At 38.1% G+C, this 25,841-nt stretch overlaps 1 protein-coding gene across 1 annotated transcript; it reads right to left on the bottom strand.

The window, feature by feature from the left end:
• Positions 1 to 921: 921 nt before the first annotated feature.
• Positions 922 to 24,185, bottom strand: LOC146489217 (protein transport protein Sec23A-like). The gene is made up of 23 exons (XM_085106732.1): positions 23,988 to 24,185; positions 23,787 to 23,905; positions 23,600 to 23,657; positions 19,854 to 19,940; positions 18,558 to 18,638; positions 17,938 to 18,009; positions 16,849 to 16,935; positions 16,288 to 16,391; positions 15,688 to 15,832; positions 14,709 to 14,768; positions 14,305 to 14,403; positions 11,219 to 11,334; positions 10,462 to 10,585; positions 10,289 to 10,369; positions 9,732 to 9,821; positions 7,923 to 8,119; positions 6,918 to 7,056; positions 6,141 to 6,214; positions 5,376 to 5,463; positions 4,621 to 4,707; positions 4,172 to 4,327; positions 3,521 to 3,813; positions 922 to 1,762 (listed from the first exon to the last, which is right to left on the bottom strand). The coding sequence occupies exons 1-22, from the start codon at positions 24,087 to 24,089 to the stop codon at positions 3,655 to 3,657; spliced, it is 2,325 nt and encodes a 774-aa protein (XP_084962858.1). The 5' UTR covers positions 24,090 to 24,185; the 3' UTR covers positions 922 to 1,762; positions 3,521 to 3,654.
• Between the last annotated feature and the right edge of the window lie 1,656 nt (positions 24,186 to 25,841).

Below are 25,841 nucleotides of genomic sequence, written 5' to 3'. Positions count from 1 at the left end.
TGACTCCTGATAGGAGCACTCCGATTTTTTTCCCCAAGTATATGCCTGTGTCACCTTCTAGAATAATACATCATTCTCACGTGCAGTGGTTTTAAAACTCCTTATTAGTATGCGGTGTTTAATGTTTTTCTCGTATGCTAGTTTCCAACGTTCACGTAAGCATCATTGTTATGAACTCTCCTGACACACGCTTTTCCAGGAATGTTTTTTTTATAACACTGCTGCTCGTGTTTTAAACATTACAAAAAACATCGTGATTTAGATGCAGGTGTTTGAGACGTTCGGAATAGCTCGAGACCCACTATAATGGGTCCTCAACTCATAACTTGGTCAGTATTTGCTGAATAATTTACAGTGAAATTTTGTCAGCAGATTGGTCTCGGAAAGTTCTTTGCATTTCAAAGGAAAAAAATGGCTACCCTCTGGTATCTATGATGTGGTTTACAACTCCACGCGCACGGAGTTTGAACGAAGAGAGACTATTTTGGCTGTCGACAGAGGCGACACAGAAGCACTTTGTTTGCGTTGTATGCCTTCAGCTTTGCTGGATCAAGAGAACGAATAAAGTCATCTTTGTGAAAGTTCACTGAAGCAATCATGAAAATGAGATGAGCGTTGAAAGTGGCTTATTCGCAGATGGAGCCAAGATAATGGAACCTCGGAACTGAGGATTGGGCATCTCCGTGTTGACGCCCTAGAACTGTTGTTCATCACAGGTTCGTAAGAGCAAATGACTTTACAACACATTGAGCACATAATTTATAAATTGCGCTGGGATTCTCTTGGACCTCCTGAACCTGCGTCAACGACTTGAACGTCTACAATATCAAAACAAGCTGCGTTTATCCTGCATCTGTCATACATGAACTAATACATCACTGAGCATGTTACTTGCTGAATTACAACACATGAAAACAACAGTAAGGCTTCAGTTTGGTACTTTATTGAGTTATGACCAATATATAGAGAGAACATTCGTGTAATTTACAACCCAGAGGTCCATAAACAGAGTTGTAAAAATAACAAAATCTATTTCAGGGCCGGTTATTCAATGCAGGATTAAATCAAACCAGGAAGTGTCAACTCTTATTGAAATACGAAAGTATTTTTTGTCTTTCATTTTTTGACAAAATGAACAAACCTTGACATACTGTTAACACTTGATTAGCCGTAATCAGCATAGACCTTAGCACGATTTTGGAAGCCATCTTGATGGGTAGGCAAACACGTCTTGAAATAACAGTGTTTGCATGGAAATCCGATGTCAAATAATTTTCATAAAACATTGCTTCTGAAAAATTCATAAATTGGAAACTTTTGGCACTAGGAAAAGGATATAAAAAAAAATTGGAGGGATGTAGCTGTGCCAGAAAGGGTCCAGCGGTGTTTTGAACTCAGTTCCATACATTTCCCTGTATTTTTTTTCCGCGAACTATTCAGTTTAACAGCAGTTCAAGGCTGGTTCGCTTCACAGACAAATGTATGGAAATGTCAAAACGCAACTAGATGCACAGCTGCATTCCTCAGTTAATTTCTGTAAAATCCTTTTCCTAGTACCTAAAGTTTCCAATTCATGAATTTTTCAGAAGCGATGTTTTATGAAAATTATTTGACATCGGATTTCCATACAAACACTGTTATTTCAAGACGTGTTTGCCTACTCGTCAAAATGGCCTCGAAAACCGTGATAAGGTCTATTGGAACCACCGGGCTTATGATAAAAACTCTCAAAGCACGAGGTAAAGCCGGCATACATAGGTTTCTAAGGCCAGGTTCATACGTCGAACTTTACATGAGCCGAACCTAATACCTATTAAGGTCGACCCAAATAATTAAGTTCGGCAGTTGATTCAGACGTCGAACCTAACTGAAGTCGAACTTAATTAAAGCTAAAGTGAGAAAGTAGATTTTCGTGGTCAGCGGCTGTTGTTTTTACTCAACAAGATTCAAAATGGCGGGAAAGATGAATTTTGACATGGAAGAGCTTGTTTGGTAAAATAATAAAGACAGGCCAAACACGGCTCCTACTGGGCGAGATAGGAAGAATATGACCTTCAGAGCTAATTTACTCTCACGAGTACGTCTTTCAAAGATCTTCCTTTTCTGTACGAAAGTATAAGGAAGGGTCTTTGTAGATCTCCCTTAGCAGAGGCAGATTTTCTATCAAGTGTCATTTACTAGGAGCCATAATCAGGGATGGAGACCGTAACGAGATGCCAATTTGACATGTGGGCCTTTCCCCATGTATTGTACCAAAAAAATCTATTTTTAGAAAAAAATTGCGCCATACACGCGTGCGCGCACGCGTGTAAACGGCCAGGATCGCGCGTGGAGAAATTGAAATTTTTTTCCACCTGTTCAAAACGGCGTCCAAATTTTAAAATTCTGCCTGGGAATATCTCCTCAGTTCCCACATTTAAGGAATTAGACTCTCACAAAGAAAAGGTAACAATTGAAAGAAGTTGGAATAGGCGGCCTATTGATCACATGACTCTCACAGTAAAGTCAAAAAGGCGCCAAAACGGTGGCGCTGCGTGCGTTGCTACTGTTAAATGAATGAAAAAAGCTTACACTCTACGGACATGTACTCAGACAGGTAAGGACTTTTTTATCTTTAGTGAATTTTTTCTCAGCTGCTTTCCGTGTCACATATAAGGTAGTAGCCCCACGCAAATTTGCGTGTATTCACGCGGGTTTATGACGTGAGAAGGGGGGGGGGGGGGCAATTTTTTCTAAAAATAGATTTTTTTTGGTACAACTCATGGGTAAGCGTGGACCCCACGCTTACGGTCTCCATCCCTGATTATGCTCCTGTATTTACTCATCTGAATTGTTTAAGGTTAGGCAAAGAAGGGCGATATTCCATAACAAACTTCAAAATGTTTTTGCGGGTTTTTAGTTTGTTTTGTAGTGCCGACATTCTTTCGCGGAGGTTGACTTCTGAAAGAGTTTTATTATAAGGTTATCGAGTTAACCTCTATTGCGTAATCTCTGTTTGAATAGAGTAATGTTTTCTTCAAATGCTGTTTTTGAAGATTTTGTTCTGAGAAGTCTTGACGCTTCGCCTTTGATATAGCCTGTATTGGGAAGTTTCTGTCGGTTTGAAGTGCGTGTGCACTTTAAGAATATATTCTTTTTTTTTTTTAATCTTTCGCGTCTCAGACAAGTATATTCGGTTGTTTCGAAACAAGAAGAACAAGCACATTCCTCTTTTCCCGCCATCTTGTTCAGAATGAAGTCCTTTGCGCATGCCAAGTCGATGGAACGCGCAGACCTCTGGGATAGATATAATTTATATAATTTATACGTAACGTATGCATTTGGTTCGGCACATGAAAAGTTCGACGTCTGAATCGAAGTCGAACTTTTGCCGTTCTATTCGACTGGCGCAGTCGAATAGAACGGCGGGTCGACCCAAATACAAATCTGTCGATCCTAACTGATTCATACGTCGATCTTTACATGCGCCAAACCGAATGATTAGGTTCGGCTCATGTAAAGTTCGACGTATGAACCGGGCCTAACAGGCTTATTACATTGTTTCTTTTTCTCTGTAATCAAGACGAAGGAAAACTCCTCTGTATTCTTCTTAAAGAATTTTCTCTGAGAATCTCCGTTGAGAATCCACAAAGAAGTCTTTCTGGCAATGAATTCTTAGGAAGTATTCGACACGGCTAGCTTTTTGAGATGCTCCATGAACACTTGTAAACTGACGTCATCAGTCAGGACAGGCGCGCCTCCAGCATCTTGGCCCCAGGCGAACATGTTGTTATGGGTCTGGGACGGGTTCACTTTGGACAGCAAGAAACGGGCCTGCAAGCATGAGGGTATTATTGAGGTTAGTGACTGTGAATTGGTTTCATTCTCCATAGCCTACACCTACTGCTTTCTTGGTTTTAACAACTCCAGAAAGATACATCTCGTGATTTAAGTGTAAATCGGGAGGGAGTGTAATCGAGAGGTTCTCAAACTGGGTTATCGAGTCATTTCTGTCAGCTGGGTATTTAGCCTTACATGTGCTTGCTTCTTTTATATAAAATCACGAACGATGTTTTCAAAAAATTAAACATTTTATAGTTGCACTAAGACTATCTGCCCGACCAGTCGTTGATAGTAAGGTACGCAGTTTAGCGTGCTAAGTAAAGAAAAAGCGAGTGGACAGTGCAGTTACCTGTGATCCGTTGTGTTCAGTTTCTATGTACCGCGGCATTGGGAAGCGGACCTGTAAAATCTCCCCAGCATCATCAACTGGACCTTGAAGAAGACTACGAAAGCTTTCATACTGAGGGTCATTATGATAACCGGCTTTTTTCCACTGTGCGATTGTCTGATGGGAAAAAAATTAAACGAAATCACCCTAAGATCTCTAGGCTATTTATCCTTACAACAACAGGAAAGGTACAAATCCAGTATCACAAGACGAAGGCAAAGTAGCCTTCAACAGTTGTACACTGTCAAATAAACAGTTACTGTTAAATCACTGTCTTTCAATTTGTCAATTGTTTGTCCTTCAAAGCTCCTCGAGCAAGATGTAAATGAGGAAAGCTCGTTAGCCCACATACTTAAATTGAGACAATTAAGTTACAAGACAGTTGTTAAAAACCCGTTATCGATCCTTACCTCTCCGTTGTAAATGAGGATCTGAAAGAATGTGTCCAGGAGTAGAATTCTGTCCGGTAGGATACTACTGGAGTCTAGCAACACCGGCTGAAACAATACAGGAAGAAAACGAGTGCTTATCTTTTTACACCGCAACCCTTCAACAGCGACTTATAATCAAGGAGTAAACGCGAGAGTCGACCGACTCAGTCATCAGCAAAGAATTTTAATTTAAAGCGAGAAATATTTTTTTTTTATCAAATGCAAACAAGCGGCAAATACAGCCGGTCACCGATTCCAGTTGATGTAGTAAGAAGTAGTAATCTTCATTGACTAACACTTTGATTAATTTCAGGAGAAGTATTACATGCATCAAATTTCATAAGAAGAAATAACAAAGGGAGCAACTGTTAATTGGAATGGAGGCTAAAGGAACCGCAAGGTTTTCGAGTTTTCGAGTTAGCCCCTGGTAGCTGTTTAGATTTAATTACAATAAAGAGCACCAAGGAAGAGAAACCGGTCTTAGTAACTAATGCTTAATGGTGATAGCGTTTCTATCTAAATTACTTAGAGACAGTAAATAATGTTTTACATTAACCCTTGGCTAAAGAAAATGTACTGAGGTCTTTCACGTAGTGAGGAATATCATACCAGAGATCTATTGCCTGATAGGAGAACATTGATGATACTGACTCGTGTCCCTTAATAAGAGGTCCCGGACCAAAGACAAGATTCAGGTGCACAAAGCAAAGCAGAATTTATTATACTGCACTAACCTCGGGAGGTCCTTGGAAGGAATATGAGTACAGAATGGGTTGAATCATAATCAGTGAGTTGGTAACATCTTCACGGTTCAGTATGTGTCTGCAAAGAGAACCAGCAAAGCCACAAACAAGGATCAGTTTCTCAATAAGTAAAAATCACAGTGGGATCGTCTTATACAACTCCCACAAAGGATCAACAAGATATAACCCTCAAAAAGAAGAATTCGTCTCAACTCGTTTATCTTATTAAATTGTTACATGTTTTTAAAAGTATTTAGTTCTCGAAGTAAATTCAAGAGTTTCGATATGAAACAATCAGGAAAAGTGCCACGAGAAAAAAAGACTGTTAAAGTTCACTCTCTCTAATCAAAAAATAGCGACGACAAATAGTCGTTAAATAGTTTGGAAGTAAATCAAAGTATCGACTGTGAAAGCAAGTGAATGGTAACACACTTGATAAAATGAATATGAATATATGAAACATATATTTTGAACTGGAGGTGAAACATCAAATAGAAGAAAGATCCTCGCAGTTATTTACGCAAGTAAAGTAGTTGGGAAAAGAATTTTTTAAACTGCTTAAGTTGCGTAAATAACTGCGAGGATCTTTCTTCAATTTAACACACTTGATTAAACAAAGCCACCAAATTACCCCTGTTACCACTGTACTCTTTCCTTTGCTGTACATTTGCATTCTGACAACATGCCCATCCTGGAAACCTACTTGTTCTTTCTGAGACATCTGAACTTATTTTAACTCCCAGTGGAATGACTCACCTGTAGTAAGCTGTCTCGTCAGGGCTGTTATTGAACACTTGAAGAAACTGAGAACGCCTCAAATGAAACATAAACTGAAAAGAAAACAGACATGCAATCCAGCTACGGTCTATAAGTACAGGTAAAAACTGTGGGGGGAAGGAGAGGGGGGCAGAACGTGATCACTGTCATTTAAAATATGTTACTTTGTATCTCTGGGACAGCCTTAAAATCATTTTTGAAAAAAAAAATGTAACTGAACAGGTCAATGTAAAGCATGCCTTTACCTGTTTAGTTTAGTTTAGTTTGATGCATTTCCCACAACAATTGCAATGATAAAAAGAGATAATAACAAAATTCAACATAATTTTATTAACTAATAGCAAATAAACCAAAAGTAAATGGGGGGGGGGGGGGGGGGGCAGGAGAAAGGAACAGAACTTTTGTCTCAGTTGCCATCTAACTCCCTCAAGGTCAGAAAATCTAAAATTACAAACAGTAGAAGGGTATTTGAAATATATATTACAATAGACATTATTAAAAACAATTGCAATTATCAAAACTGAGGACTTCTCACTTAGAAAGATAAAATTGGAGAAGACTAGTTTTAAACATAGTTAACAAATTGTTTGTTGCTTTAATCTCTGATGGCAAAGAGTTCCATAGTTCAACAGACCTAATAAAATACAACTTTCTATAGTTATCGTGATTGTGTTCATGAACTAGGTTATAATAATTATTGGGGTTATATTTCCATGTTTGATAACATGGCTCAAAGGTGCGTTTTAATTTTCTTACCTGAGGATAAAGAGAGAAGTTCTCTGCGAGACGGAAAGATCCTGGGTCATCCTTGTGATATTCACCAAACTTCTGACACAGACGTATGAGCATACGATCTAACCACCGTAACACATCTGGTCCATCATCGCCTTCAGCTCTAACATGCAAAATAAATACAATATCAAAATGGTGGCTTCACAAAATATTTTCTGTGATATATGGCAGGGCAACTCCAATATCTCAAAAGAAAAAAAAAACAAAAACAAAAAAAAAAAACAACAGTTATGTAACATTTTGTTGACTGACAAATATTGCGACAGCTGTTCAACATGCTCATGTCATATATTTTATTATTGGCCAATTAAAAAAAATAATAATGTTATTAAACCTAACAGCTTGCACTCTTCCACTCCAAATGTTCAACATGCAAAAGCGAACATCAAGTCATGGGGACAGAAGAGCACAACACTGTCTAGTAATATATCAAACACAAGAAATTAGTGTTTCATCAGATATGCAAACACTGAGAAGTAGGTTGAAAAAAAGAGGCACAGACAAATTTTTTAAAAACAACTTCAAGGTGTTTGGATATCTGATGAAACACACTTTCGAGTGTTTGATAAGGCTTCTCAAATGATCAATAGTTCTCAAAGAAATTCAAGGCTAAAGTTGGCAAAATGTTATGGTTATTAGGAACACATATCCAAATAGCCTGTTCCAGGCTCCTAGAGAGATGCGCGAAGGAGAGTGCGAGGAGACGAAAACGAGGGGAGCAACCTCCTTCGCGCATCTCTCTAGGAGCCTGGAACAGGCTAATATCCAAACCACGGCCAAAGTAGTGATTTTCTTTGTTTTCTCTTGATGAATTATTAATGAGTTTGAGAAATATTTGTTGAACAATTCAATTCTGACACAATGTACATGTAAATAGAATGCACAGGACAGAACATCACAATTAAAAAAATTATTAAATTTGGTGTCCTAACTTATCAACAACAAAAAAAAAAAAAACATAGAACCAACCTGAAGACAGCTATCCTGCTCATCATAACAGCAGCTGCTTCTTGGTCAAAACTCATGGCTATGTGTTGTATATTTGTTGAGTCTACCCAGTTTCTTGCACATGTTGTGACTCGTACTCTCCGCTGACCACTGGAGTGTTGGTATTGTGTTATAAATTGCATGCACCCTCGTCCACCCTGAGGTACTGGGGCTGTGTGCTGCAAAGCACAAACAAAACAAGTGCATTTCTTATTGAACAGAATGATTCAAAGAACTGACTTCATAAAACATCAACACTTTGTTGATTGAGAGACAATGATCAAGAAGGTTCCCAATCACGCACATTACATGAAAATAATGCACGATTTTGTATCTTTTGATCGGGAAGCCCCTTTTGACCAAACACAGTTGTGGAGGCCAAAAACCTGAGTTATAAATCAGTTAAGACAAACCTCAAAATATATATTTTTGTTAACTGAGAAACTTTGCATTTCAGTGTATAAATTTGAACTTTCATTTTAAATTTCATGTTACAAAATTTTTTATTGAATTCCCCACTCCAGAAACTACAGGGAGACTGCTGCGAGTGAGGGATCATGAGTCCATTTGGGTTGATGGATGAAAATTGTGCTTCCCCCCCCCCCCCCCCCTGATGAATAAGTGCATTTCTCAGCAGTCAGTTTTACAGGAAATACTCCTTTAAGGCGAAAACTATTTAACAACAGCTATGCTACCCCAAGAAAATGCTAAAAGATGTATTTATTCGTCAGCACGAGGTTCATCCATCTACCCAAACAATTCCACAATCCCTTACTTGGTCCAGTCTTATCATAGGTTCTGGAGTGGCGAGTTATTGTACCCATTTTAGTAATATTTGACAAGTACACGTATTGTAACTCAGTGGGATTAGTTACTGAATTTTTTGTGCATTTCAGTAAGTTTGGCACACAGTCAAACTCTGTTATAGTTAACTCTTGCCTTGCGGACACCTCACTACTACGGACACCCCGATAACACGGACAGCAGCTAAATCCCATCAAAAATATATTACAGGGCCCAGTTGTTCAAAGACCGATTAAGCTACCGTAATCCTGGATTAACGTGAACTTTGATTCGAGTTTAATTACTTATCGATAAAGATTTTTCGAAAAGATTTTTGTCGTTCAGTTTTGACTTAGCCTTTTCTTTGCCTTTAGCTTAAAATTTGCTATCTACGACATTTTTAACAAGTAAAATGAGAACCTCGGTTAACTTTTAATCAGGGATTAGCGTTAATCGGCTTTCGGACAACTGGGCCCAGATGAACTCCTGCTATTATGGACTCTTGCTATCAAGGACACTAAACTTGCAGTCCTGAGGGTGTCCACAATAAAGGGAGTTGACTGTATTATAGACACTGTTGGGAACAGAAAGTGTCCTTATTGTCGAGTGTCCTTATTAAGCTGGTTAAATGTGAGGAAAGCGCATGGTACAGGAGAAAGAAAACTGTCCGTTATAATGAGGTGTCCATATAAGGTGGGGTTTGACAATAATCATTATAATTTTGGAAATATTCAAGATAAGGATAACCTCAGGTATCTTCTTTTCACTTCCATTTCTTAATACAGTATATCAGAATAAACCAGTCAGTGCATGTCGTGTATGTCCTCATTCTAAGGCTTTTCACTGAGGAAGTCCTCTGGTTTTCGCCCACAACATAAACAGTCAAAATTCCAAACTGATCTTGATAAAAATAACAAAGGAAGTGAACGATAAAGCCTGCTGATTATGTGGGTTTAACAATCTTTTATGCTCTGAATTAGGACAATTAAATCTCTCAATTTTTTTTACCTGATTTACTATTTCAAAGAAAACTGCAAGAGTTGTCTGAGGTTCCAACCCACAAACCTTCCATGCACAAGTTCCTCCAACACCAATTTCCTGAAAAGGGAACACCATACAAACCGTAAATCACTTGAACTGTCTATATTGCATTTTGCAGCTTCAGCATTCAACTTGCATGAGGCTGAGGACAACATCAAATAAGCAAGTGGTGCATGCTTAGCATTTGCACCTTGGAAGATTCCTGGACAAGACATACTGTGCCTGAATCATTCAAAGCTGGCCCCTTCCAAACACATTGATTATTGAGTACATTAGAAACTTTGTTCAGTTTTTTATGAGCATGGGGCAACAACAACAACAACAACAACAACAACAACAACAAAACATGAAACTTGGGGAAATATTGGGGAACAGATGAAAGCTGCGGAACCTGTCAAAGATTCAGTTGTTTCTTTTTTTTCTTTTATTACATTGGATTCTAGATCCCCTGAATGTTTAGTGCCTTAAACTTTTATTATTTCTTGAACACATTTCAAAAACAGTGTAAGGTAACAAAATCTTACCGTTTCTGAAACATTGGGTCCTTTTCTGTCCATTGATATACATGGTCCTATTGCACCAGATACTCTTAACTCTCTTGATGTCTAAACCAACAACAAACAACACGGTTAGTGACCATTTACAACGGTGTAACTCCAGAAGCTGCAGTTTGACCTTTGTACAAAAACATAATCACCTTGACTTCAAGGGTTGCACCAAAAGCCATTTTGAATTCTCCACGCATGTCTTTGGCAAACACTCTCTGAAAGGTTTGTTTGAACAGTGCTGTGTTGAATGAGTCACCCATCACCATGTAGCCCCTAAAACCAGGCAAACAAACAAAATCAACACCTCATCTCTTCTTACTTAAATTGTCGCTGGGATATACAGACATTTAATTAACAATTATTATAATAATTATTATTATCCTGCGAAATCGCACAGAGTATCGCCTGATACTTAGCCAACAAGGCCGTAGTGACAAGTTGGCTAAAATCAGTGGGATATTCCACAAGATTGAGCAGGATAATTGTTTTATTACTCAACACATTGATAACAAAGCACAGTTTTATTGCAGAAGAGCTGGAGACGATCTTGATTTCGCTATTTTTCTCCACACCACACGGAATTACGTACAGCTGTATATATATCGCAGGATATCTGTTGACTGCAGACAATGAATATTCAGTACACCATGACCATATTTGGGCAGTGTTACAATGTGTTGAATAATAAAAGCATAATAGTTTATTAATGAGTAGTCATTGGACATTATAGCTACGATATGCAGTCTTTCAGTTCACACAGATTAATTGTGTCAAAATCATATTAATGCTGTTTCACATGACTGTATCCTATAGCTGTATAGCCTGATTCTTAGAACTGAAATAAAAATAAACATGTTGTTATTGGTCTTAGGAATGAAAGGATTCTATCCACAGTAAGTGACATACCCTGTAACATTAGGAAAGCCCTTGATCTCATGGAGTCCAGTTTGGTCCAGCTGACAGGCAAATATATCCACAACATGGCCATTCTCAGCTGCTCGCCGTGACAGTGCCTCATAATGCTGCAAATAAGTAAGTATTAAGTAAGTAAACATTATTTATCCAGGGTGGCCCATTCAGCTACATTGCTGTTATCCAGAGGGGCCCTGGTGAATAGAGACGAACAAGAAAGTCTACCTTTTTCTTTTTTTCATAATGGGTTATTCCAGAAAAAAATCCACACCCCCCCGACGGATGGGGTCGTTTTTTAACTCCCTCTCTCACCTGGATTTCCTGAAGCACAAGACCCCCCCCCCCCTTCCTGTCTGGATTTCCGGAAAAAAATATTAGGCTTAAATTTAATTTATTTTTAATAGAAAATACGCACAACACGTCTAGAAGATGTTCTTTTTTAATTTCTAAAGCTTCGGCTAATATAAAAAACTCTATCGCGTGGAACTAAAAGAAGAAAGGAGCAACAATGCGAAAAAGCAAACGAGTTCATCCTTTGTGTCCAATGGACAACACCCATGGAATCTTAAAACTGCGCGCAGAAAACGCACTGGCTGCTTGTTCAACTGTGCTACGGACGATGGGACTTCAGAGAGGTTACCACTGTATATGTTGCAGGAACCCGTCCAAACTTTTCTCCTTCTGTTGCTTTCGCAATAACTTACGTTTCCAAAAGTTTTTTTGAGGTACAGATGGCTACAAGTTCCTCTCGAGTATTTTCGACGAAGAGAGAATGTTTGGACCAAAATTCTTTGGAATTATCTTCTTCAGCTAATAGCTCTGCATCTTTGCTTGCACAAGAAAAAATTCTTCTGCCTGACGCAGTGGAATCCACGCTAAGAATGCAATGGCGAACGTGAAATTACACAACGGTGGCGCGCTGGGTCTGGTACGAGTAGAAATGTGTCAGGTGTTTCAAACTCTTCGTTGCAACAATGTTGCGATGGCTCGTTCTTTACTATCTTGTTGTTTGCGTTTTCTGCTATAAAAGGACCTGCGAAGGAACTTGGATTATCATTTATTTTAGGTGAGAAATATGTGAACAAAATATTTCTATTATTTTCAGGGTCTGAGAGCGCTGAAGTGTCACCGAACTAAACGTTCGAATCGCGTGAACTATCGGTCGAAATGACTCCTGCAGAAGACTTTCTTAAGTTCAACCCCCCCTCCCGCCTGGATTTCCAGAGTCTTTGACCCCCCCTCCGGTGAGAATTTCCAGAATCCCATCCATCGGGGAGGTGTTGAATTTTTTCTGGAATAACCCAATAATGAAAAAGCTAATGAAAGAATACATTGTTTTGTGAACTACATGTAAAAGAATAGTTCTCGTTGATGCAGATGCCCTTCTCACATCCATTTGGGCTTGAGTGGATAACTCCTTTGTTCAAGGTTTGACAAAGTCTTACAAATGAACAATTTATTGTCCATTGTCAATTTATTGTTTATTGTTCTGAAATGTCTGTAAACAGACAGCCCTGACAGAACTCCCCATATGGACTTGATTTTTACATGGCTATACATTTATATTTAGCTATTTTACAGTTTGCAACATTTAAGGCCCCTGGTCAAGACAGCCTCAATGCAGAACTCTTCAAGGCAGACCCAGAGCTTGCAGCGCAAGTTCTTCAGCCACTCTTTACAGCCATCTGGGACAAGAAACAACTACCAGAGGATTGGACGGAAGGCGTCATAGTAAAGATCCCGAAAAAGGGAGCCTTGAGCAATTGTAACAACTGGAGAGGAATCACCCTCCTGTCTGTTCCAAGCAAGATCCTTGCAAAAATCATCATCAAGCGAATTGAAGAGGCAGTGGACCAGCAACTCCGAAAGGAGCAGGCCGGTTTTCAACCAGGAAGAGGGTGCACAGACCAAATATTTACTCTGCGAAACATCATCGAACAGTGCACAGAATGGCAGAGACAGTTGTACATCAACTTCGTAGACTTTGAAAAGGCCTTTGATAGCATCCATCGAGAGAGTCTATGGCGCATTCTCAGGACATATGGAATACCGCAGGAGATTGTTCTTGTCATCAAGAGTTTCTACAACAACTTCACATGCAGGGTAGGAAGCAGCAAGACCAGCTTCAGCGTGAAGACCGGTGTTAGACAAGGCTGTTGTATGTCTGCGATGCTCTTCAACTTGACAATCGACTGGGTGATGAGGCAGACAACAGCAGACCAAGCGCGAGGCATCAGATGGACCCTCTTGACACAACTTGAAGATTTGGACTTTGCTGACGATCTAGCACTCATGTCGCATACCCACCAGCACATGCAGGAGAAGACGTCCTGTCTAAATACCTTTGCACAGCAAGTAGGCTTCAAGATCAGCCAGAAGAAGACGGAGGTAATGATGCTGAACGTATCAAACCCATCACCTGTCACAGTAAATGGAGAAGATCTACCAACGACCGAAGAAGGAGCACTGTCAGACATGACGGTGGGGCAGGCAGCGACATCAAGAACCGCCTCAGTAAGGCCAGAAATGCGTTTAGAATGATGAACAACATTTGGAAGTCATCCCAGTACAGCACCAAGACCAAACTAAGACTGTACCAGAGCTGTGTAATCTCCACCCTACTGTACGGCTCGGAATGTTGGAGGATGACAGAGAGCGACCTCAACAAGCTGTCCACCTTCCCCACGAAAAACCTCAGAAGAATCCTACGTATATTCTGGCCTGAAACCATCTCCAACCAAGAACTTCTTGCTCGCTGCAACCAGGACAGCATGGGAACCATCATTATGCGAAGATGATGGAAATGGATCGGACATGTCATGCGACGGGAGGAAGACAACATCACTCGCACAGCCCTTCACTGGACACCAGAGGGGAGACGCAGGCGAGGACGACCCAAGATCACCTGGCGTTGGACTGTGGAAGCAGAACTGAAGACCTTACATCATACCTGGGGAACCATTCAGAGGCTAGCTAGGGACAGACAGGAGTGGCTTAATTTTGTTGCTGCCCTACATGCCAAGCCGGCATATGGGCATGAGTGAAGTGAACATTTAACATTTTATAATTTATTTTAGTACCTTGATAGCTTTTCTGACGTGTCTTGCATTATCCTTCTCAAGATCGTGATGTGATCTCATTGGATTCTTCAACTCATTGTCAGCCACCATACCTGGGCCCTAATGCCATCAAACATAAATGTATCACTTTCAGTAATGTTATCAAACATTCATTAACATGAATTACTAACATGTTTGGCATGTGTACAGCTGTAATCCCTGCTTCCTCAAAAAAGGTTTTTTGATCTCTACATACAGTCTACAGCAGGCAGGACTGGTATTAAACCATCTGAAGACCACAACAAACATAAATTTGGAAGGTTTTAGGGGGTACTAGACTTGATCCAGATTTGCTTAAATTAATAGTCATTTTTGTTGGACATGACTGTCCTCATTTACCCTACTCTAAAGATTCATCAAGTTACCTGTGTTCCAGGGCCACCCATGAACAGCATGATCCTTCCACCCGTGTTGGGATATGTGCACTAATGGATCAAACAAAGACTAATTAATACAACTTAAGCACATCTTAAAATTATACTACAAAATTCTACAGTACTGGTTTTAAAACAGTAAGTTGAAAGTCTCATTTGAGTCTTGATTCCTCTATTCAATCCTTGGCACTCAAAACTCACGATAATCGAGGCTCAATCATTGAGAACTAAATTGAGAATTGAGTAGTGTGAGTTTGAGAAAATAATGAGTTTGTCACTTGACTTATTCCTTGATAAACTTAACAACTGGATAAAGTTATTTATTGGCCAAGTGGTCTTAAGAAAGGAAACAGCATCAAGAAATAAAATGTAACAAACTTTACTTACTGCAAAGATTCAACCTTCTAATCAACACCTCTCCAAAACAACTCATTAAGGACGGTGCCTACTACTATAATACCGAAATATTTTTGTGCGGCTTATGACTATGCGGGAAAAGCAGATCTTAGCAAGGGCCATTGGAATCCAAAAAGAAAATCGGGGGTAACCACGCATTTTTCAGAAGTAATTAAGCAGTAATATCTCTAAAAAAACACCAAAATATAAAGCAATGTATGGGATTTTTTCTTAAATTGAAGCTTAATTATCTCTGAAAAATGCATGGTTACCCCCAATTTTCTTTTGAGATTCCAAAAGCATTTGGTAAGTTCTGCTTTCTCCATATAGTTTTAAACCGTGCAAAAATATTCCTGTATTAGTAGGCACCACGAGTATCTTGCGATGGGCAGAACGTATGCTCAGTAACAATAGTAGGCACCGTCCTTAAAATGCACATAATTATACTACAATAAAATCTACTTATTTAACTGAGAAAAACTGCTATACAGTATGCTTTTTTCTAGCATTTTTTCATTTTCGGACTTGTACCCCACACTACAGCTCATATCAAGGCAAAATAAATACACTGTACCTCCAAGAGGCCTACAGCAATCGACATTGCTGCACCAGTTGACCTCAGAGGTCTTTTTCCAGTGGCTACAGGCCAAGGATCTCGCTGAAGTTCTCCCAGTAAATCAGTCAGGCTCATATCACACTTGTGGACTGGCTGCAGAAATCTAAGCAAGGAGGAAATCAATCAAACAATCAAACAATTTGGTAATTCAGGTTATGCTGAAAAGGCAGCTAGCAGCTGATGTAGACCTGTGATAGCAAATACTCAAAAAATATAAGAAAGGAGTAAAAAGTATTAAAAACTAAAATTAAGAGAATAAAACTGCACAGCTGTAGCTACTTTAAGTTGAAAGTTAAAAATCTTCACATGTTAAAAATACTTAAACGTTAGTACCCTTGTGCACAGCAGACACAGAATCAATGAAGAAATAACCAATATTTTGATATTATAACCCATACAAATGTTCCAGGAAAAAACAGTGTGCTTAAATGCCCTGGTTATAGCAATCAGACTGCAGGCCCTTGCAAACAAGTGGAGCCAACAATAACAACAAGTGATTTGCAGTGCATGTGATATTAGTGGCTACACTGTTATTACGGTTTCATAATGCCAGTGTACCTGTTAAACATGTCATTTCCAGGTTGCTGTTGCTGTGGTGGAGCAGGTCCTCCCCTCATCTGAGGCTGTTGTCCTCGCCCACTGGTTCCCAAACCAAGCATGTCCTACAATCATCACACAACAGATGCACTCAAGATCTCTACACATAAAATACCACGGCATCATCCTTTAAAATGTTATAGAAATTAAGTTAATATACTGGCTAATGAGTTCACTAATAAAAAGGTACACAAAAAATGTATGTTATAACATGCAATGAACATAGATTGGTATGTAAGTCTAAAAGAAGGCTTATTCAAAACACAAACTCTTGGTACATGTACAGTACATGTATAATAACATGTGTTATTATAATACTGTGTAATTAAATCCACCATACAGTGTACACCAAATTGAACGTTAATCTCACTTCATACACCTTTCAAGAAGGACTTACTGCGCACACTGACAGTAAAGATACATGTGCACAGGCTCCTATTTAAATTAATATAAATTAAGGTAAATTAATATAATTATGAAGTATAAATTTTATAAACACAAATCTACTGCAGATAAAAATACCTGTATTTGCTTGGCATTTAAGTCCTTTGTTCCTCTAAACACATAGCTCTTTGAGCATCCTTCACATCCCAGCTCATGAACATGAACCTGACAAAATGCATTAAAAGCAAATGGATAATCACATAACTGTTTTGTTCGAGTTATAATGAACTTTGATAAATTCTTTATAGCATCATAAATAGTTTATACTTCATGAAGTGGAACAAGTAAACACTAAAATTAATCTCAAGAGGAATGGTAGTGTACTGGATAGCACACCAGACAACAGATCTAACCTCTGCTATTCTGTTGTAATCACTAACTCTTGTGTAATTTATAAAGTCTTAACAATTGTGCATATAATTTTTTTCCATTTCTTAAGTATGTAAAAAATATTCTTTACATAATTCTTACTTCATTATTAAACTGTACATGTACATGTCCATGTAAATAATTTATTAGCCAGGATCATCATCATCATATTAGTATCTGTGATATTTATTTAGCGTTCCCTTTAAGTGTTTTTTTAGCTGCAATTCTTGTTGTGACACTGAAATGAGATTATCTCACTTTTAACTATTTGATATGCTCTTATGAAGGGCAAGTGCCCGAAACTTCAGCCTTTTAATTTCTTTATTGGGGCAGTTTACCTTATCAAATAACTTTCAAGATTAAAACAACTCTATTAGCTACTGCTACCCAACTGATGTTTGTACTACCCTGTATCATAAGCGAGAATATTATAGAGCTCAATTCTTTATTTATTTTAGTTGCATTTCTCTTTAACACAATTTGGCCTTTATCACAATTAATTGTAATACATACAATGTTTACCAGACTGTTCAGGGTTTTTGTTAAGTATTTGAATAGGAGCTTGGGACCAAATTTAGTTTAGCAGGGACCACATGGTAGATGTGCTCTTACCCTTTTGTATGCAGTGTAAAAATAGCTGGGATGAAGTCTATAATAGGCAAGTAATGGTCCCTGTGTCCCTGCTCTAACAAAAACCCTGCTGTTGTGACAAATAAAAGCACAAGGTCTAACTCCCAAAAGAAATGTATGTACATGTATCTCGTCATCCAAAACACACATGTTATTTAGACTTCTTACCATTTTCCCAAAAGTAATGAGTCCAACTAATGCATTGGGTGGCATAAGACTCAGTGACATCTGCAGGGATTCCTAAATACAGTAAAACAGTTTATTGTATTACAGTTGAAAACAAAACATTATTTTACAATGAAACATTGGAATAATGGAGTGTCATTTGCACTGAATCATAAAACCACTGACCAGCCTATTCTACCTAACAAATTTATATGAACACAGCAGAGGGTGCAAGGTTTTATCCAGTAATGTGTCTAAGGGCAATTACTATTCACACAGAACAACCGGCTGGAAAGCAAGAATGTGTGTGTATAGGTTGCCAAGTGTTTTACCAGCTCAGATAGGGAAAAGGGAAGTAACAAGTTATATGAACATTTATGTCAGTGATTCAGCTCCATTATGTTCAGCTGTAATTGGTCAAACCAGAAGGCCATAACAAAAAACTGTCTGGGAACTAACAGGGGAATGTCGAAGCAGGTTTATGGTACATTCTCCTGTCATGTATAGTGAAAGGATGTACATTTCATAGTGGAATAATGGATGAAAAGGCCTAGTTTTAAGAAACAACAATGGTGTTTTGACCGACACAACAAATTAAAGTAAATTAAATGCAATTAGGTTACCTTAACAGCTTGGAAGTCTTCGTCATCCATGCAAGTGTCCAAAACTATCAGATAAATCAATGGCCCAGATCCGCCACCACGCTAAAGAAAGCAATCAATATTTATGCCAAGTGTTAATGAACACTTTGCACAGAGCAAATACTTCTGATGTGAATGCACCCCTTATACTTGACTGCTAAATGTAAATGTTCAATTAACTTTAAAGATCCAAGGCATTATGCCTTGAGTGAAAAGCTAAGGGTAAAATAGGAAACTAAAACTTTGCAATGAATTTCATCTCAGCAGGGAAAAATACACTGCCTTTCAAGAAACAACAAACAACCATGGGTCAATATATTTTTTCAATAACTCAAATTCACATATCATAACAGAATTCAGGCATTACTACAGTGTTCATTGAGCCTAGCACAAGTTTGTGATTAAAGGTATCTACCTTGAATCTGAAGGTTGTGGTTTAAAGCCAGCTTAGGGTAAATGTAGGTGAAGGGTCTTTTAAAAATATTATTTTGTCTACCAAAATAATAGGAAAATTTCAGGGGTCTTACAGTTTTGACTGTTGGTATGAAGCCAGATTGGAGTCTCAATTTGGAGTCTCAGAGGAAAGCCTCTGGGTTGCAGAAAAAATAATTATCACTAGTCTTTTTACTGTGTGACAAAGTCTTGAATTTAATATTTGCCACCCCTTAGCTTCTGCCATCATGAGCTTTCTTAGACACGAGTGTTTGCTCCAGATTCTCTCTCTTCACCCAAGTAAATGGGTATATCTTGTAGGTTAAAATGAATCCAGGTTAAAATGATTTCAACCTAGGTTGATTTGTATTTTCCTTTGTTAAGGTTGGGTAATTTACATCTGAAGCAAAGGAAAATAGAAATCAACCTAGGTTGAAATCATTTTAACCTGCAACATATACAGTAGATGGCATACTGCTGGCTGTGTGAACCACCTGTGGCTCATTTACAGCAAACTACAGTGGAGATGGATGGGTAACAGAGACACAGAAGTACATGTAACTGACTCAGACACAGAAAAAGACGGGTGCAAACTGGGACAAAATTGCCATGTGAGGACTTTTGAATACATTAATTTTAATGACAAATTTGACCAGTTGACAAGTTTTTTTTAAAGTAAAAGTTCAGTCAATTTTCTGAACAGACACTATGTCTGCACCAATTTAAGAATAATTATTATTCAGACATTTTAGAAATAGGGTTAAACAGTGTCTGATGACAGACTTCAATCTCCAGCACCAACCCAGCTGTCTATCTCCTATCCTGACTTATCAGTAGTTACGATACCTGTATGGTGTATTCAATGGTGGAGAACTGCGGAATAAGCTCAGCAGGTTGGTGCTGTTCAGTGATTCCAGCATACTGGGGAGGGAACTGTTAAATCAACATAACCATCAGTAAAACTCAGTGGAAATACAAGTAAGTTTGTTTCCACCAGACATGACTCATCAATGACATTAATGAGTAATCAATCCAGGTAATTAATGAGTAATCAACTGATTGGTCATTGATTATTGGTGATGATCAATGGGTATTTTTTTTTCAATAAACCTTTATTTCCAACACATACATGTACAACATTAAAAGCCTAAAATGTACAATACTGACAACACTTCTTTGATAAGTATTACAATATAAGAAGAAGAGGAGATTTCACTATATATATTTTAAACAATCTTTTCAATTTTATATTTATATTTTATTTTTTTAATAAAGTCCGGGAGCAATAGAGGTGGTGAGTCATTCTGGAGCTTTTTTTCATAAATATAATAACGTAGAAAAAGGAGGGTATAATCTAATTTCTTTGTTGGAACACTCAACACAGAAGAAAGACCAACAAGATGCCTGCTATACTGGCATTACGCGTGATGCTGGGGCTGATTCATTTATTCCAACTGTATGCTTCGCCGATTGATAAAACTATCCTTGCTAATGGAATAGTTTGAGTCACGACGATCGCGTTACGTTGTTTTCCGTGTGTTACGCGACTCAGACTATCAGCGGAAATTTGTCAAATTCCATTACGATAACGTAAGCTTCTCAATGACCTCTTTTTTGTCTCGCGTCGTGGCCTAAGACTGTCAAACAAAGCACGATTCCTTCACTAAGAACTCACCAATTTCCACCGTTTTACGATTCGGGTGCTTCTTAGAAGTTATTCTTTCGATTTACCGCTTCAAAATGGTGAAATTTCCCTTTGAAAACGGCACACTTGAGTCCAGAACATGTTAAAACAATATGGCGCGACTTAATCCGTCTTTAATAAATATATCAAATGATGCATTGACGTCACACAGGTAGGGGTGAGTGGGTCCCCTCCCTCGCGATATAAGCGACAAGAATGGATTTTGATTGGCCTGCTGTTGTTGAAGACAATCAGAACAATACATCCCGAGTAGGAGAGGGGAGAGTTTAATGAATACATTAATGTACCGATTTGTGACTACGAGGAAGAAAAAAAAGAAATCGACCCGTTTTTAGACACGGTATGCCCCTTCAGGGCATCCAGCGTAAAAAGAAAATCTTCAGTGTTTAAATTAAAATTACAATTATTTTCTACATTAAACCATTGTAGCACATCCTGAGTAAAAGACTTTGTACATTGGCACTCTAAAAAGGTGTGGTCTATAGAGGTTCTCCGCAGTATATGCAATTACTATCTGATTTAATATTAAATCTAAAGAGCTCCTTTTTAGTCACAATAATTCTCTTAATCTATTTTCTCTACACGTCTTTGGAACAAATTTAAATATCTTTCTCCAGTTTGTTTTCTCCATTGGAATAGTTTTATTCCACCGCTTTGGCCCTATTTGTTCATCATTATACTTCCTATCAATAATTAGCCAGTAAAAGTCTTTGCATTTATCTTTTAGTACAGTAGATTAACAGTCACATTCTCATCTAAGCGAAAAGATTCTGGATCCTCGATGTTAATGGTTTCAGAGATGAATTCTTGTATTTTGGCTTCTATCAGAAGGTGACTTGGAATAGCTGAAACAACTTGGTAATAGTGAAGAAAGGTGGTCTTTTGTAACGAATATTTCGACTGGAAAACAGGAAATGGTAGAATTTGTCCATTATCATCCAAAAGATCTCTAATCGTTCTAATACCTTTCTTATACCATTCCGTCCAGAAAAAGGTTTTGCCATTGATGCGAATGTCCCTATTATTAAATAGGATTGTATTCCTTCCTTGTTGGCATCCATTTACAAAGGTTCTTCAGCTCATAGAAATACAGCAAAATATCCTTACAAAAAGAGGGTATGTCTTCAGAGTTATTTACGTGATAAGCACATATTCAAAAAGAAAATTCAGGCATTACTATTTGAAACTTTGGAAACTCTGGACAGTTATGCTGAAATTAGCGCTCTTATTTCTGAAATAAAAAAGTCATCTAAATTACAATTCAATCATACATTATAATTTTTTTTCTTCACTTTTTCTTCACTTTGTACTCTTTTGACAAATAATGTATTCAAGACTGACTTTTTTAACGCCTTCAAATAGTAATTTGTTTCTGTATGTCCTTAACACCGCCTGCCTAGATTAGCTCACTATTTGCAGGCGGTGTTCATTTGTAAGTAACATTTGAAAAACTTAATAAAACTTGAAACTTGAAACTAAGAGAAAATGAAGGCCTCCATATTTCTTAAAAAGATGATCAGGAATAGATTTCCAACTGGGATGATTATTCTGTTTAAGTCTCGGAATCCATGCTAATCGTAACGCTTTAATCATTGTTTCTATATTCGTCATAAGTAGGCCACCTTTGTCATAATCCTGATAAAGTCCTTCCCTTTTGATTTTGTCTCTGTTATTTTTCCAAAGGAATCTAAACAGCCTACCTTTGACATTGTTAATGATATCTTTTGGCACATTCAGATTTGAAGCTGAATATACCAATGGGTATGATGAACAAACATTTTGTGGCCTATCGGTTACGCATTAATGTCATAGGTTATGATATGATTACCTACTGATTTATACTCAGATAACATGTATATATTATGCTGCGCATCTATTACGATTTTCTGGCATTCTTCTTTATTGTAACTGACTTTCATGTTATAAATCTTTACATGAATGGTTCACGAGCGACGATAACAATATTGATTTATACTCACAGATTACACATGTATATATTATGCTGCGCATCTATTACGATTTTCTGGCATTCTTCTTTATTATAACTGACTTTCATGTTATAAATCTTTACGTGAATGGTTCACGAGCCACGATAACAATAAGCAAAGAGGAATATAATTTGTGCATGCATGGTTTAAAGGGGAAAGTAACTGAAATTATCTAAAGAAATCCAAGACTTGTCTCTAGTCTGTTGTAACGTATAGGCCATCTACAAGAAAAACTAAATGGCATGTATCGTATTGATTTGATGAACGGTAAAATTACCAAACAGGAAATGTCCAGAAGGTCAAGTTGTCTGTCTTACTCTCCTGGCTACAGAGTCTGGAAAATATATGTGAGAATTTTGGACAAGTTTTTCTGCCAGGGCAAAAGCTGCCTGTCTGAGGCAATGTAAATATGCAATTGTTTTTATCTCTTTATTTTCAATTTGATATGGTTTTTGTAGATACGAGATTATGTCAATAACAAATTGATGTCATGTATGACTAATCAATGACTGAAAATTTTGTGGCGTATCGATTATTCATCAATCACTCATAGATCATTGGTAAGAATCAACGACTAATCAACTGGTTACCCATTGATTACCTATTGATTACTTATTGATTTCATTGATGTCATTGATTAGTTACATCTGGTTTCCATGACCATCTTTTCCCAGGCTTACACATCAAACTCTGGGTCATTAGGTTACATATAAGTCTTACATTTTATTTTGTGATTAGTACAAAAGAATGAAGCAGTTAGACAACTATTTTAGTTTGAGTAAAAACTGGGCCAGAGTTCAACAGCTTTCTATAGCCATACCTGTAAAGCATGTCTACTAGGATTTAAAGGCTACGTGTCTTAATTAGGCTTTTAGGATTAGGGAATTAAGCTTACATACCGCATTTCGCTGGAAGCAAAAATTGCAGTGCCATACTTTGGATCGGTAATCCACTTGACTGACGAGAAAAAATATGAAATTAAAGTTACCAAAAGCTGTAGGCTAGGAGTGAAAGACCTGTGATATAAACTCGTGATACAAGTATCAAAGTAGTGACACAATCGGTATGCGAGCATATAAAACTTACCAAAATGGGTTTAAAACTGCTCTACAAGTGTTCCTAGTACACAGAACAGGATCATAGCATATTGGAGGAAGTTCTGGCCTTTCCTTCAATGGTGTGAACATGCAACCAACGGGAACAACCTAAACAAAATCGTGAATCAGACACATTTCAGTCAGCTAACCACACGACCTTCAAAATGGAGACTGAAAGATTTTCAATTACCATTCGGGTAGCTTCCAATCTACTCGAAGGCCAGACATTCCAGCTAAATCTAACACCATCACGATCTTCGTTTTGGTTTATAAAGTCTTGATAAGTCGTCATTTTTCACCAGAAATGGGCTAAATCCACAATTCGACGACTAACTTTGTCATCCAACAAACTCGCCAACAACTTTTGTGCCACGTCGTCTTTGTCCGCTGAAAACTGGTAACTAATTTTTCGGCTTCCTCAGTCCCAGCCTCGCGCGACCCGCGACACCTACCGGATAACGCGGTCGCTCGAAGCACGAAAATTGGGAAGCTAGAAAAAAGAAAATAATTTTTGGAACACTAACAGACAGTCGACAACCACGCAAGAGCACCCCAGGTTGCTAGTGGACTAACTTGGTATTCGTCTATTAATTATCAACTACAAATTCTAATTTTAAAACTTCACTCAGAATCTTCAACATTTCTTATTTCTTTTAATTTTACCAATTCTTCAAGAAAACTTATTTCCTTCCAAATATACCTAAAAATCACCCAAAAATGCATAAAACACTCCAAATCATTGATTTGTGTTATGAATGGAGGGTTTTTGTATTGCTTGAAATGCAAACAAGATATTTCCATTTGACCGATTTTGAGCGGCGTGAAAACGGCTTTCAGGTGAACCCCCACCTTAAGCAACGACGACGGCAACGGCAACGAAAACGTCACCCGAAAATATATCTTTATTTCATTTGCGCTACTTCGCGATTGTTTCAACTCGTTCAACTTTTACAAAAATGGCGAACTATCCAGGAACCAAATTGGTAGGAGTGGCGTACAAGATAAGAAAGAAAATGAAAAATTCACCGTCGTGCGTTCACGTTCTCCACAAAACCTTAAATGTGGTCATTTCACGTTGTTGTTTTGCGGAGGACGACAAAGAAATGTACCAAAACGTAAAATGCACGTGCAGAGCGATTGTTTTTGCTCATTAAACCTATTGTTCTGCGACGTCGCCGTCGTCGTTGCTTTCTAAAGTGATTATTGCGGCTAATATGGACGCTTTTTTTAATTCAAGTTTATTTTATGGAGCTTTTATTTATCAAGAATAACAGGTAGTATAAACATTGTTGAAAGTTTATAGAAACACAACAGATACAATGTCAGTCCCAACGGTCGACTGGTAATTCTGTATTTTTTTTTACGAAACACATCCAAATGTAAGGGACCGATCGTTTATTGCGTCCTAGTGGGGAGGGAGGGGCGCGGTGGTTTTCTAAAAAATCGAGTGAATGAAAATTTTACCCCCCCCCCCCCCCCAAAAAAAAAAACTTTCAAACAAAGTCAGTTTACCCCCTACTGTAATGACAGTTTGGAAATTTTACCCCCCCCCCCCTCCCCCTCATGGTTGGCCTGGTGGTTGAATTGTTGAGAACGTCCTGGGCACAACGCTTTGTTACATTGTATTTAATATGGCGGCTGTCAAAAGTCGCTAGCTCTCTGAATCTGAACTGGCAAGAGAAACGATCAGAAGTTAGGCGAAATTCAAGTAAGGGAACGTACCTTAGATCATCTCTTCAATGTCTTGTTAACAACGATGTTTTGTTATTGCTGGAGTCTATTCTTCAGTCGTCAACTTGAAGGCGACACAGAAGGTCAACGCAGTTCGGGGTTTGAAAGCAGTACAGGAGCATTTGATGTATGGATGTAACAATTGTTTTTTTTTTAGATAATTGCCATTATTTCAATAATTTCTAAATACATTTAGTTGGTACCTTTTGTATGTCTTAAAATCTTACCCCCCTCACTTTTCGAACAAGGTAAAAAATTACCCCACCCCCCTCAAAAAAAGAGCTCGTTTAAAACAAATTACCCCCCCCCCCCA

Source organism: Pavona decussata, unplaced genomic scaffold, assembly GCF_977016875.1.
Source record: "Pavona decussata unplaced genomic scaffold, jaPavDecu1.1 SCAFFOLD_6, whole genome shotgun sequence".
Taxonomy (NCBI): domain Eukaryota; kingdom Metazoa; phylum Cnidaria; class Anthozoa; order Scleractinia; family Agariciidae; genus Pavona; species Pavona decussata.
This window is presented reverse-complemented; position numbering and strand designations above follow the sequence as displayed.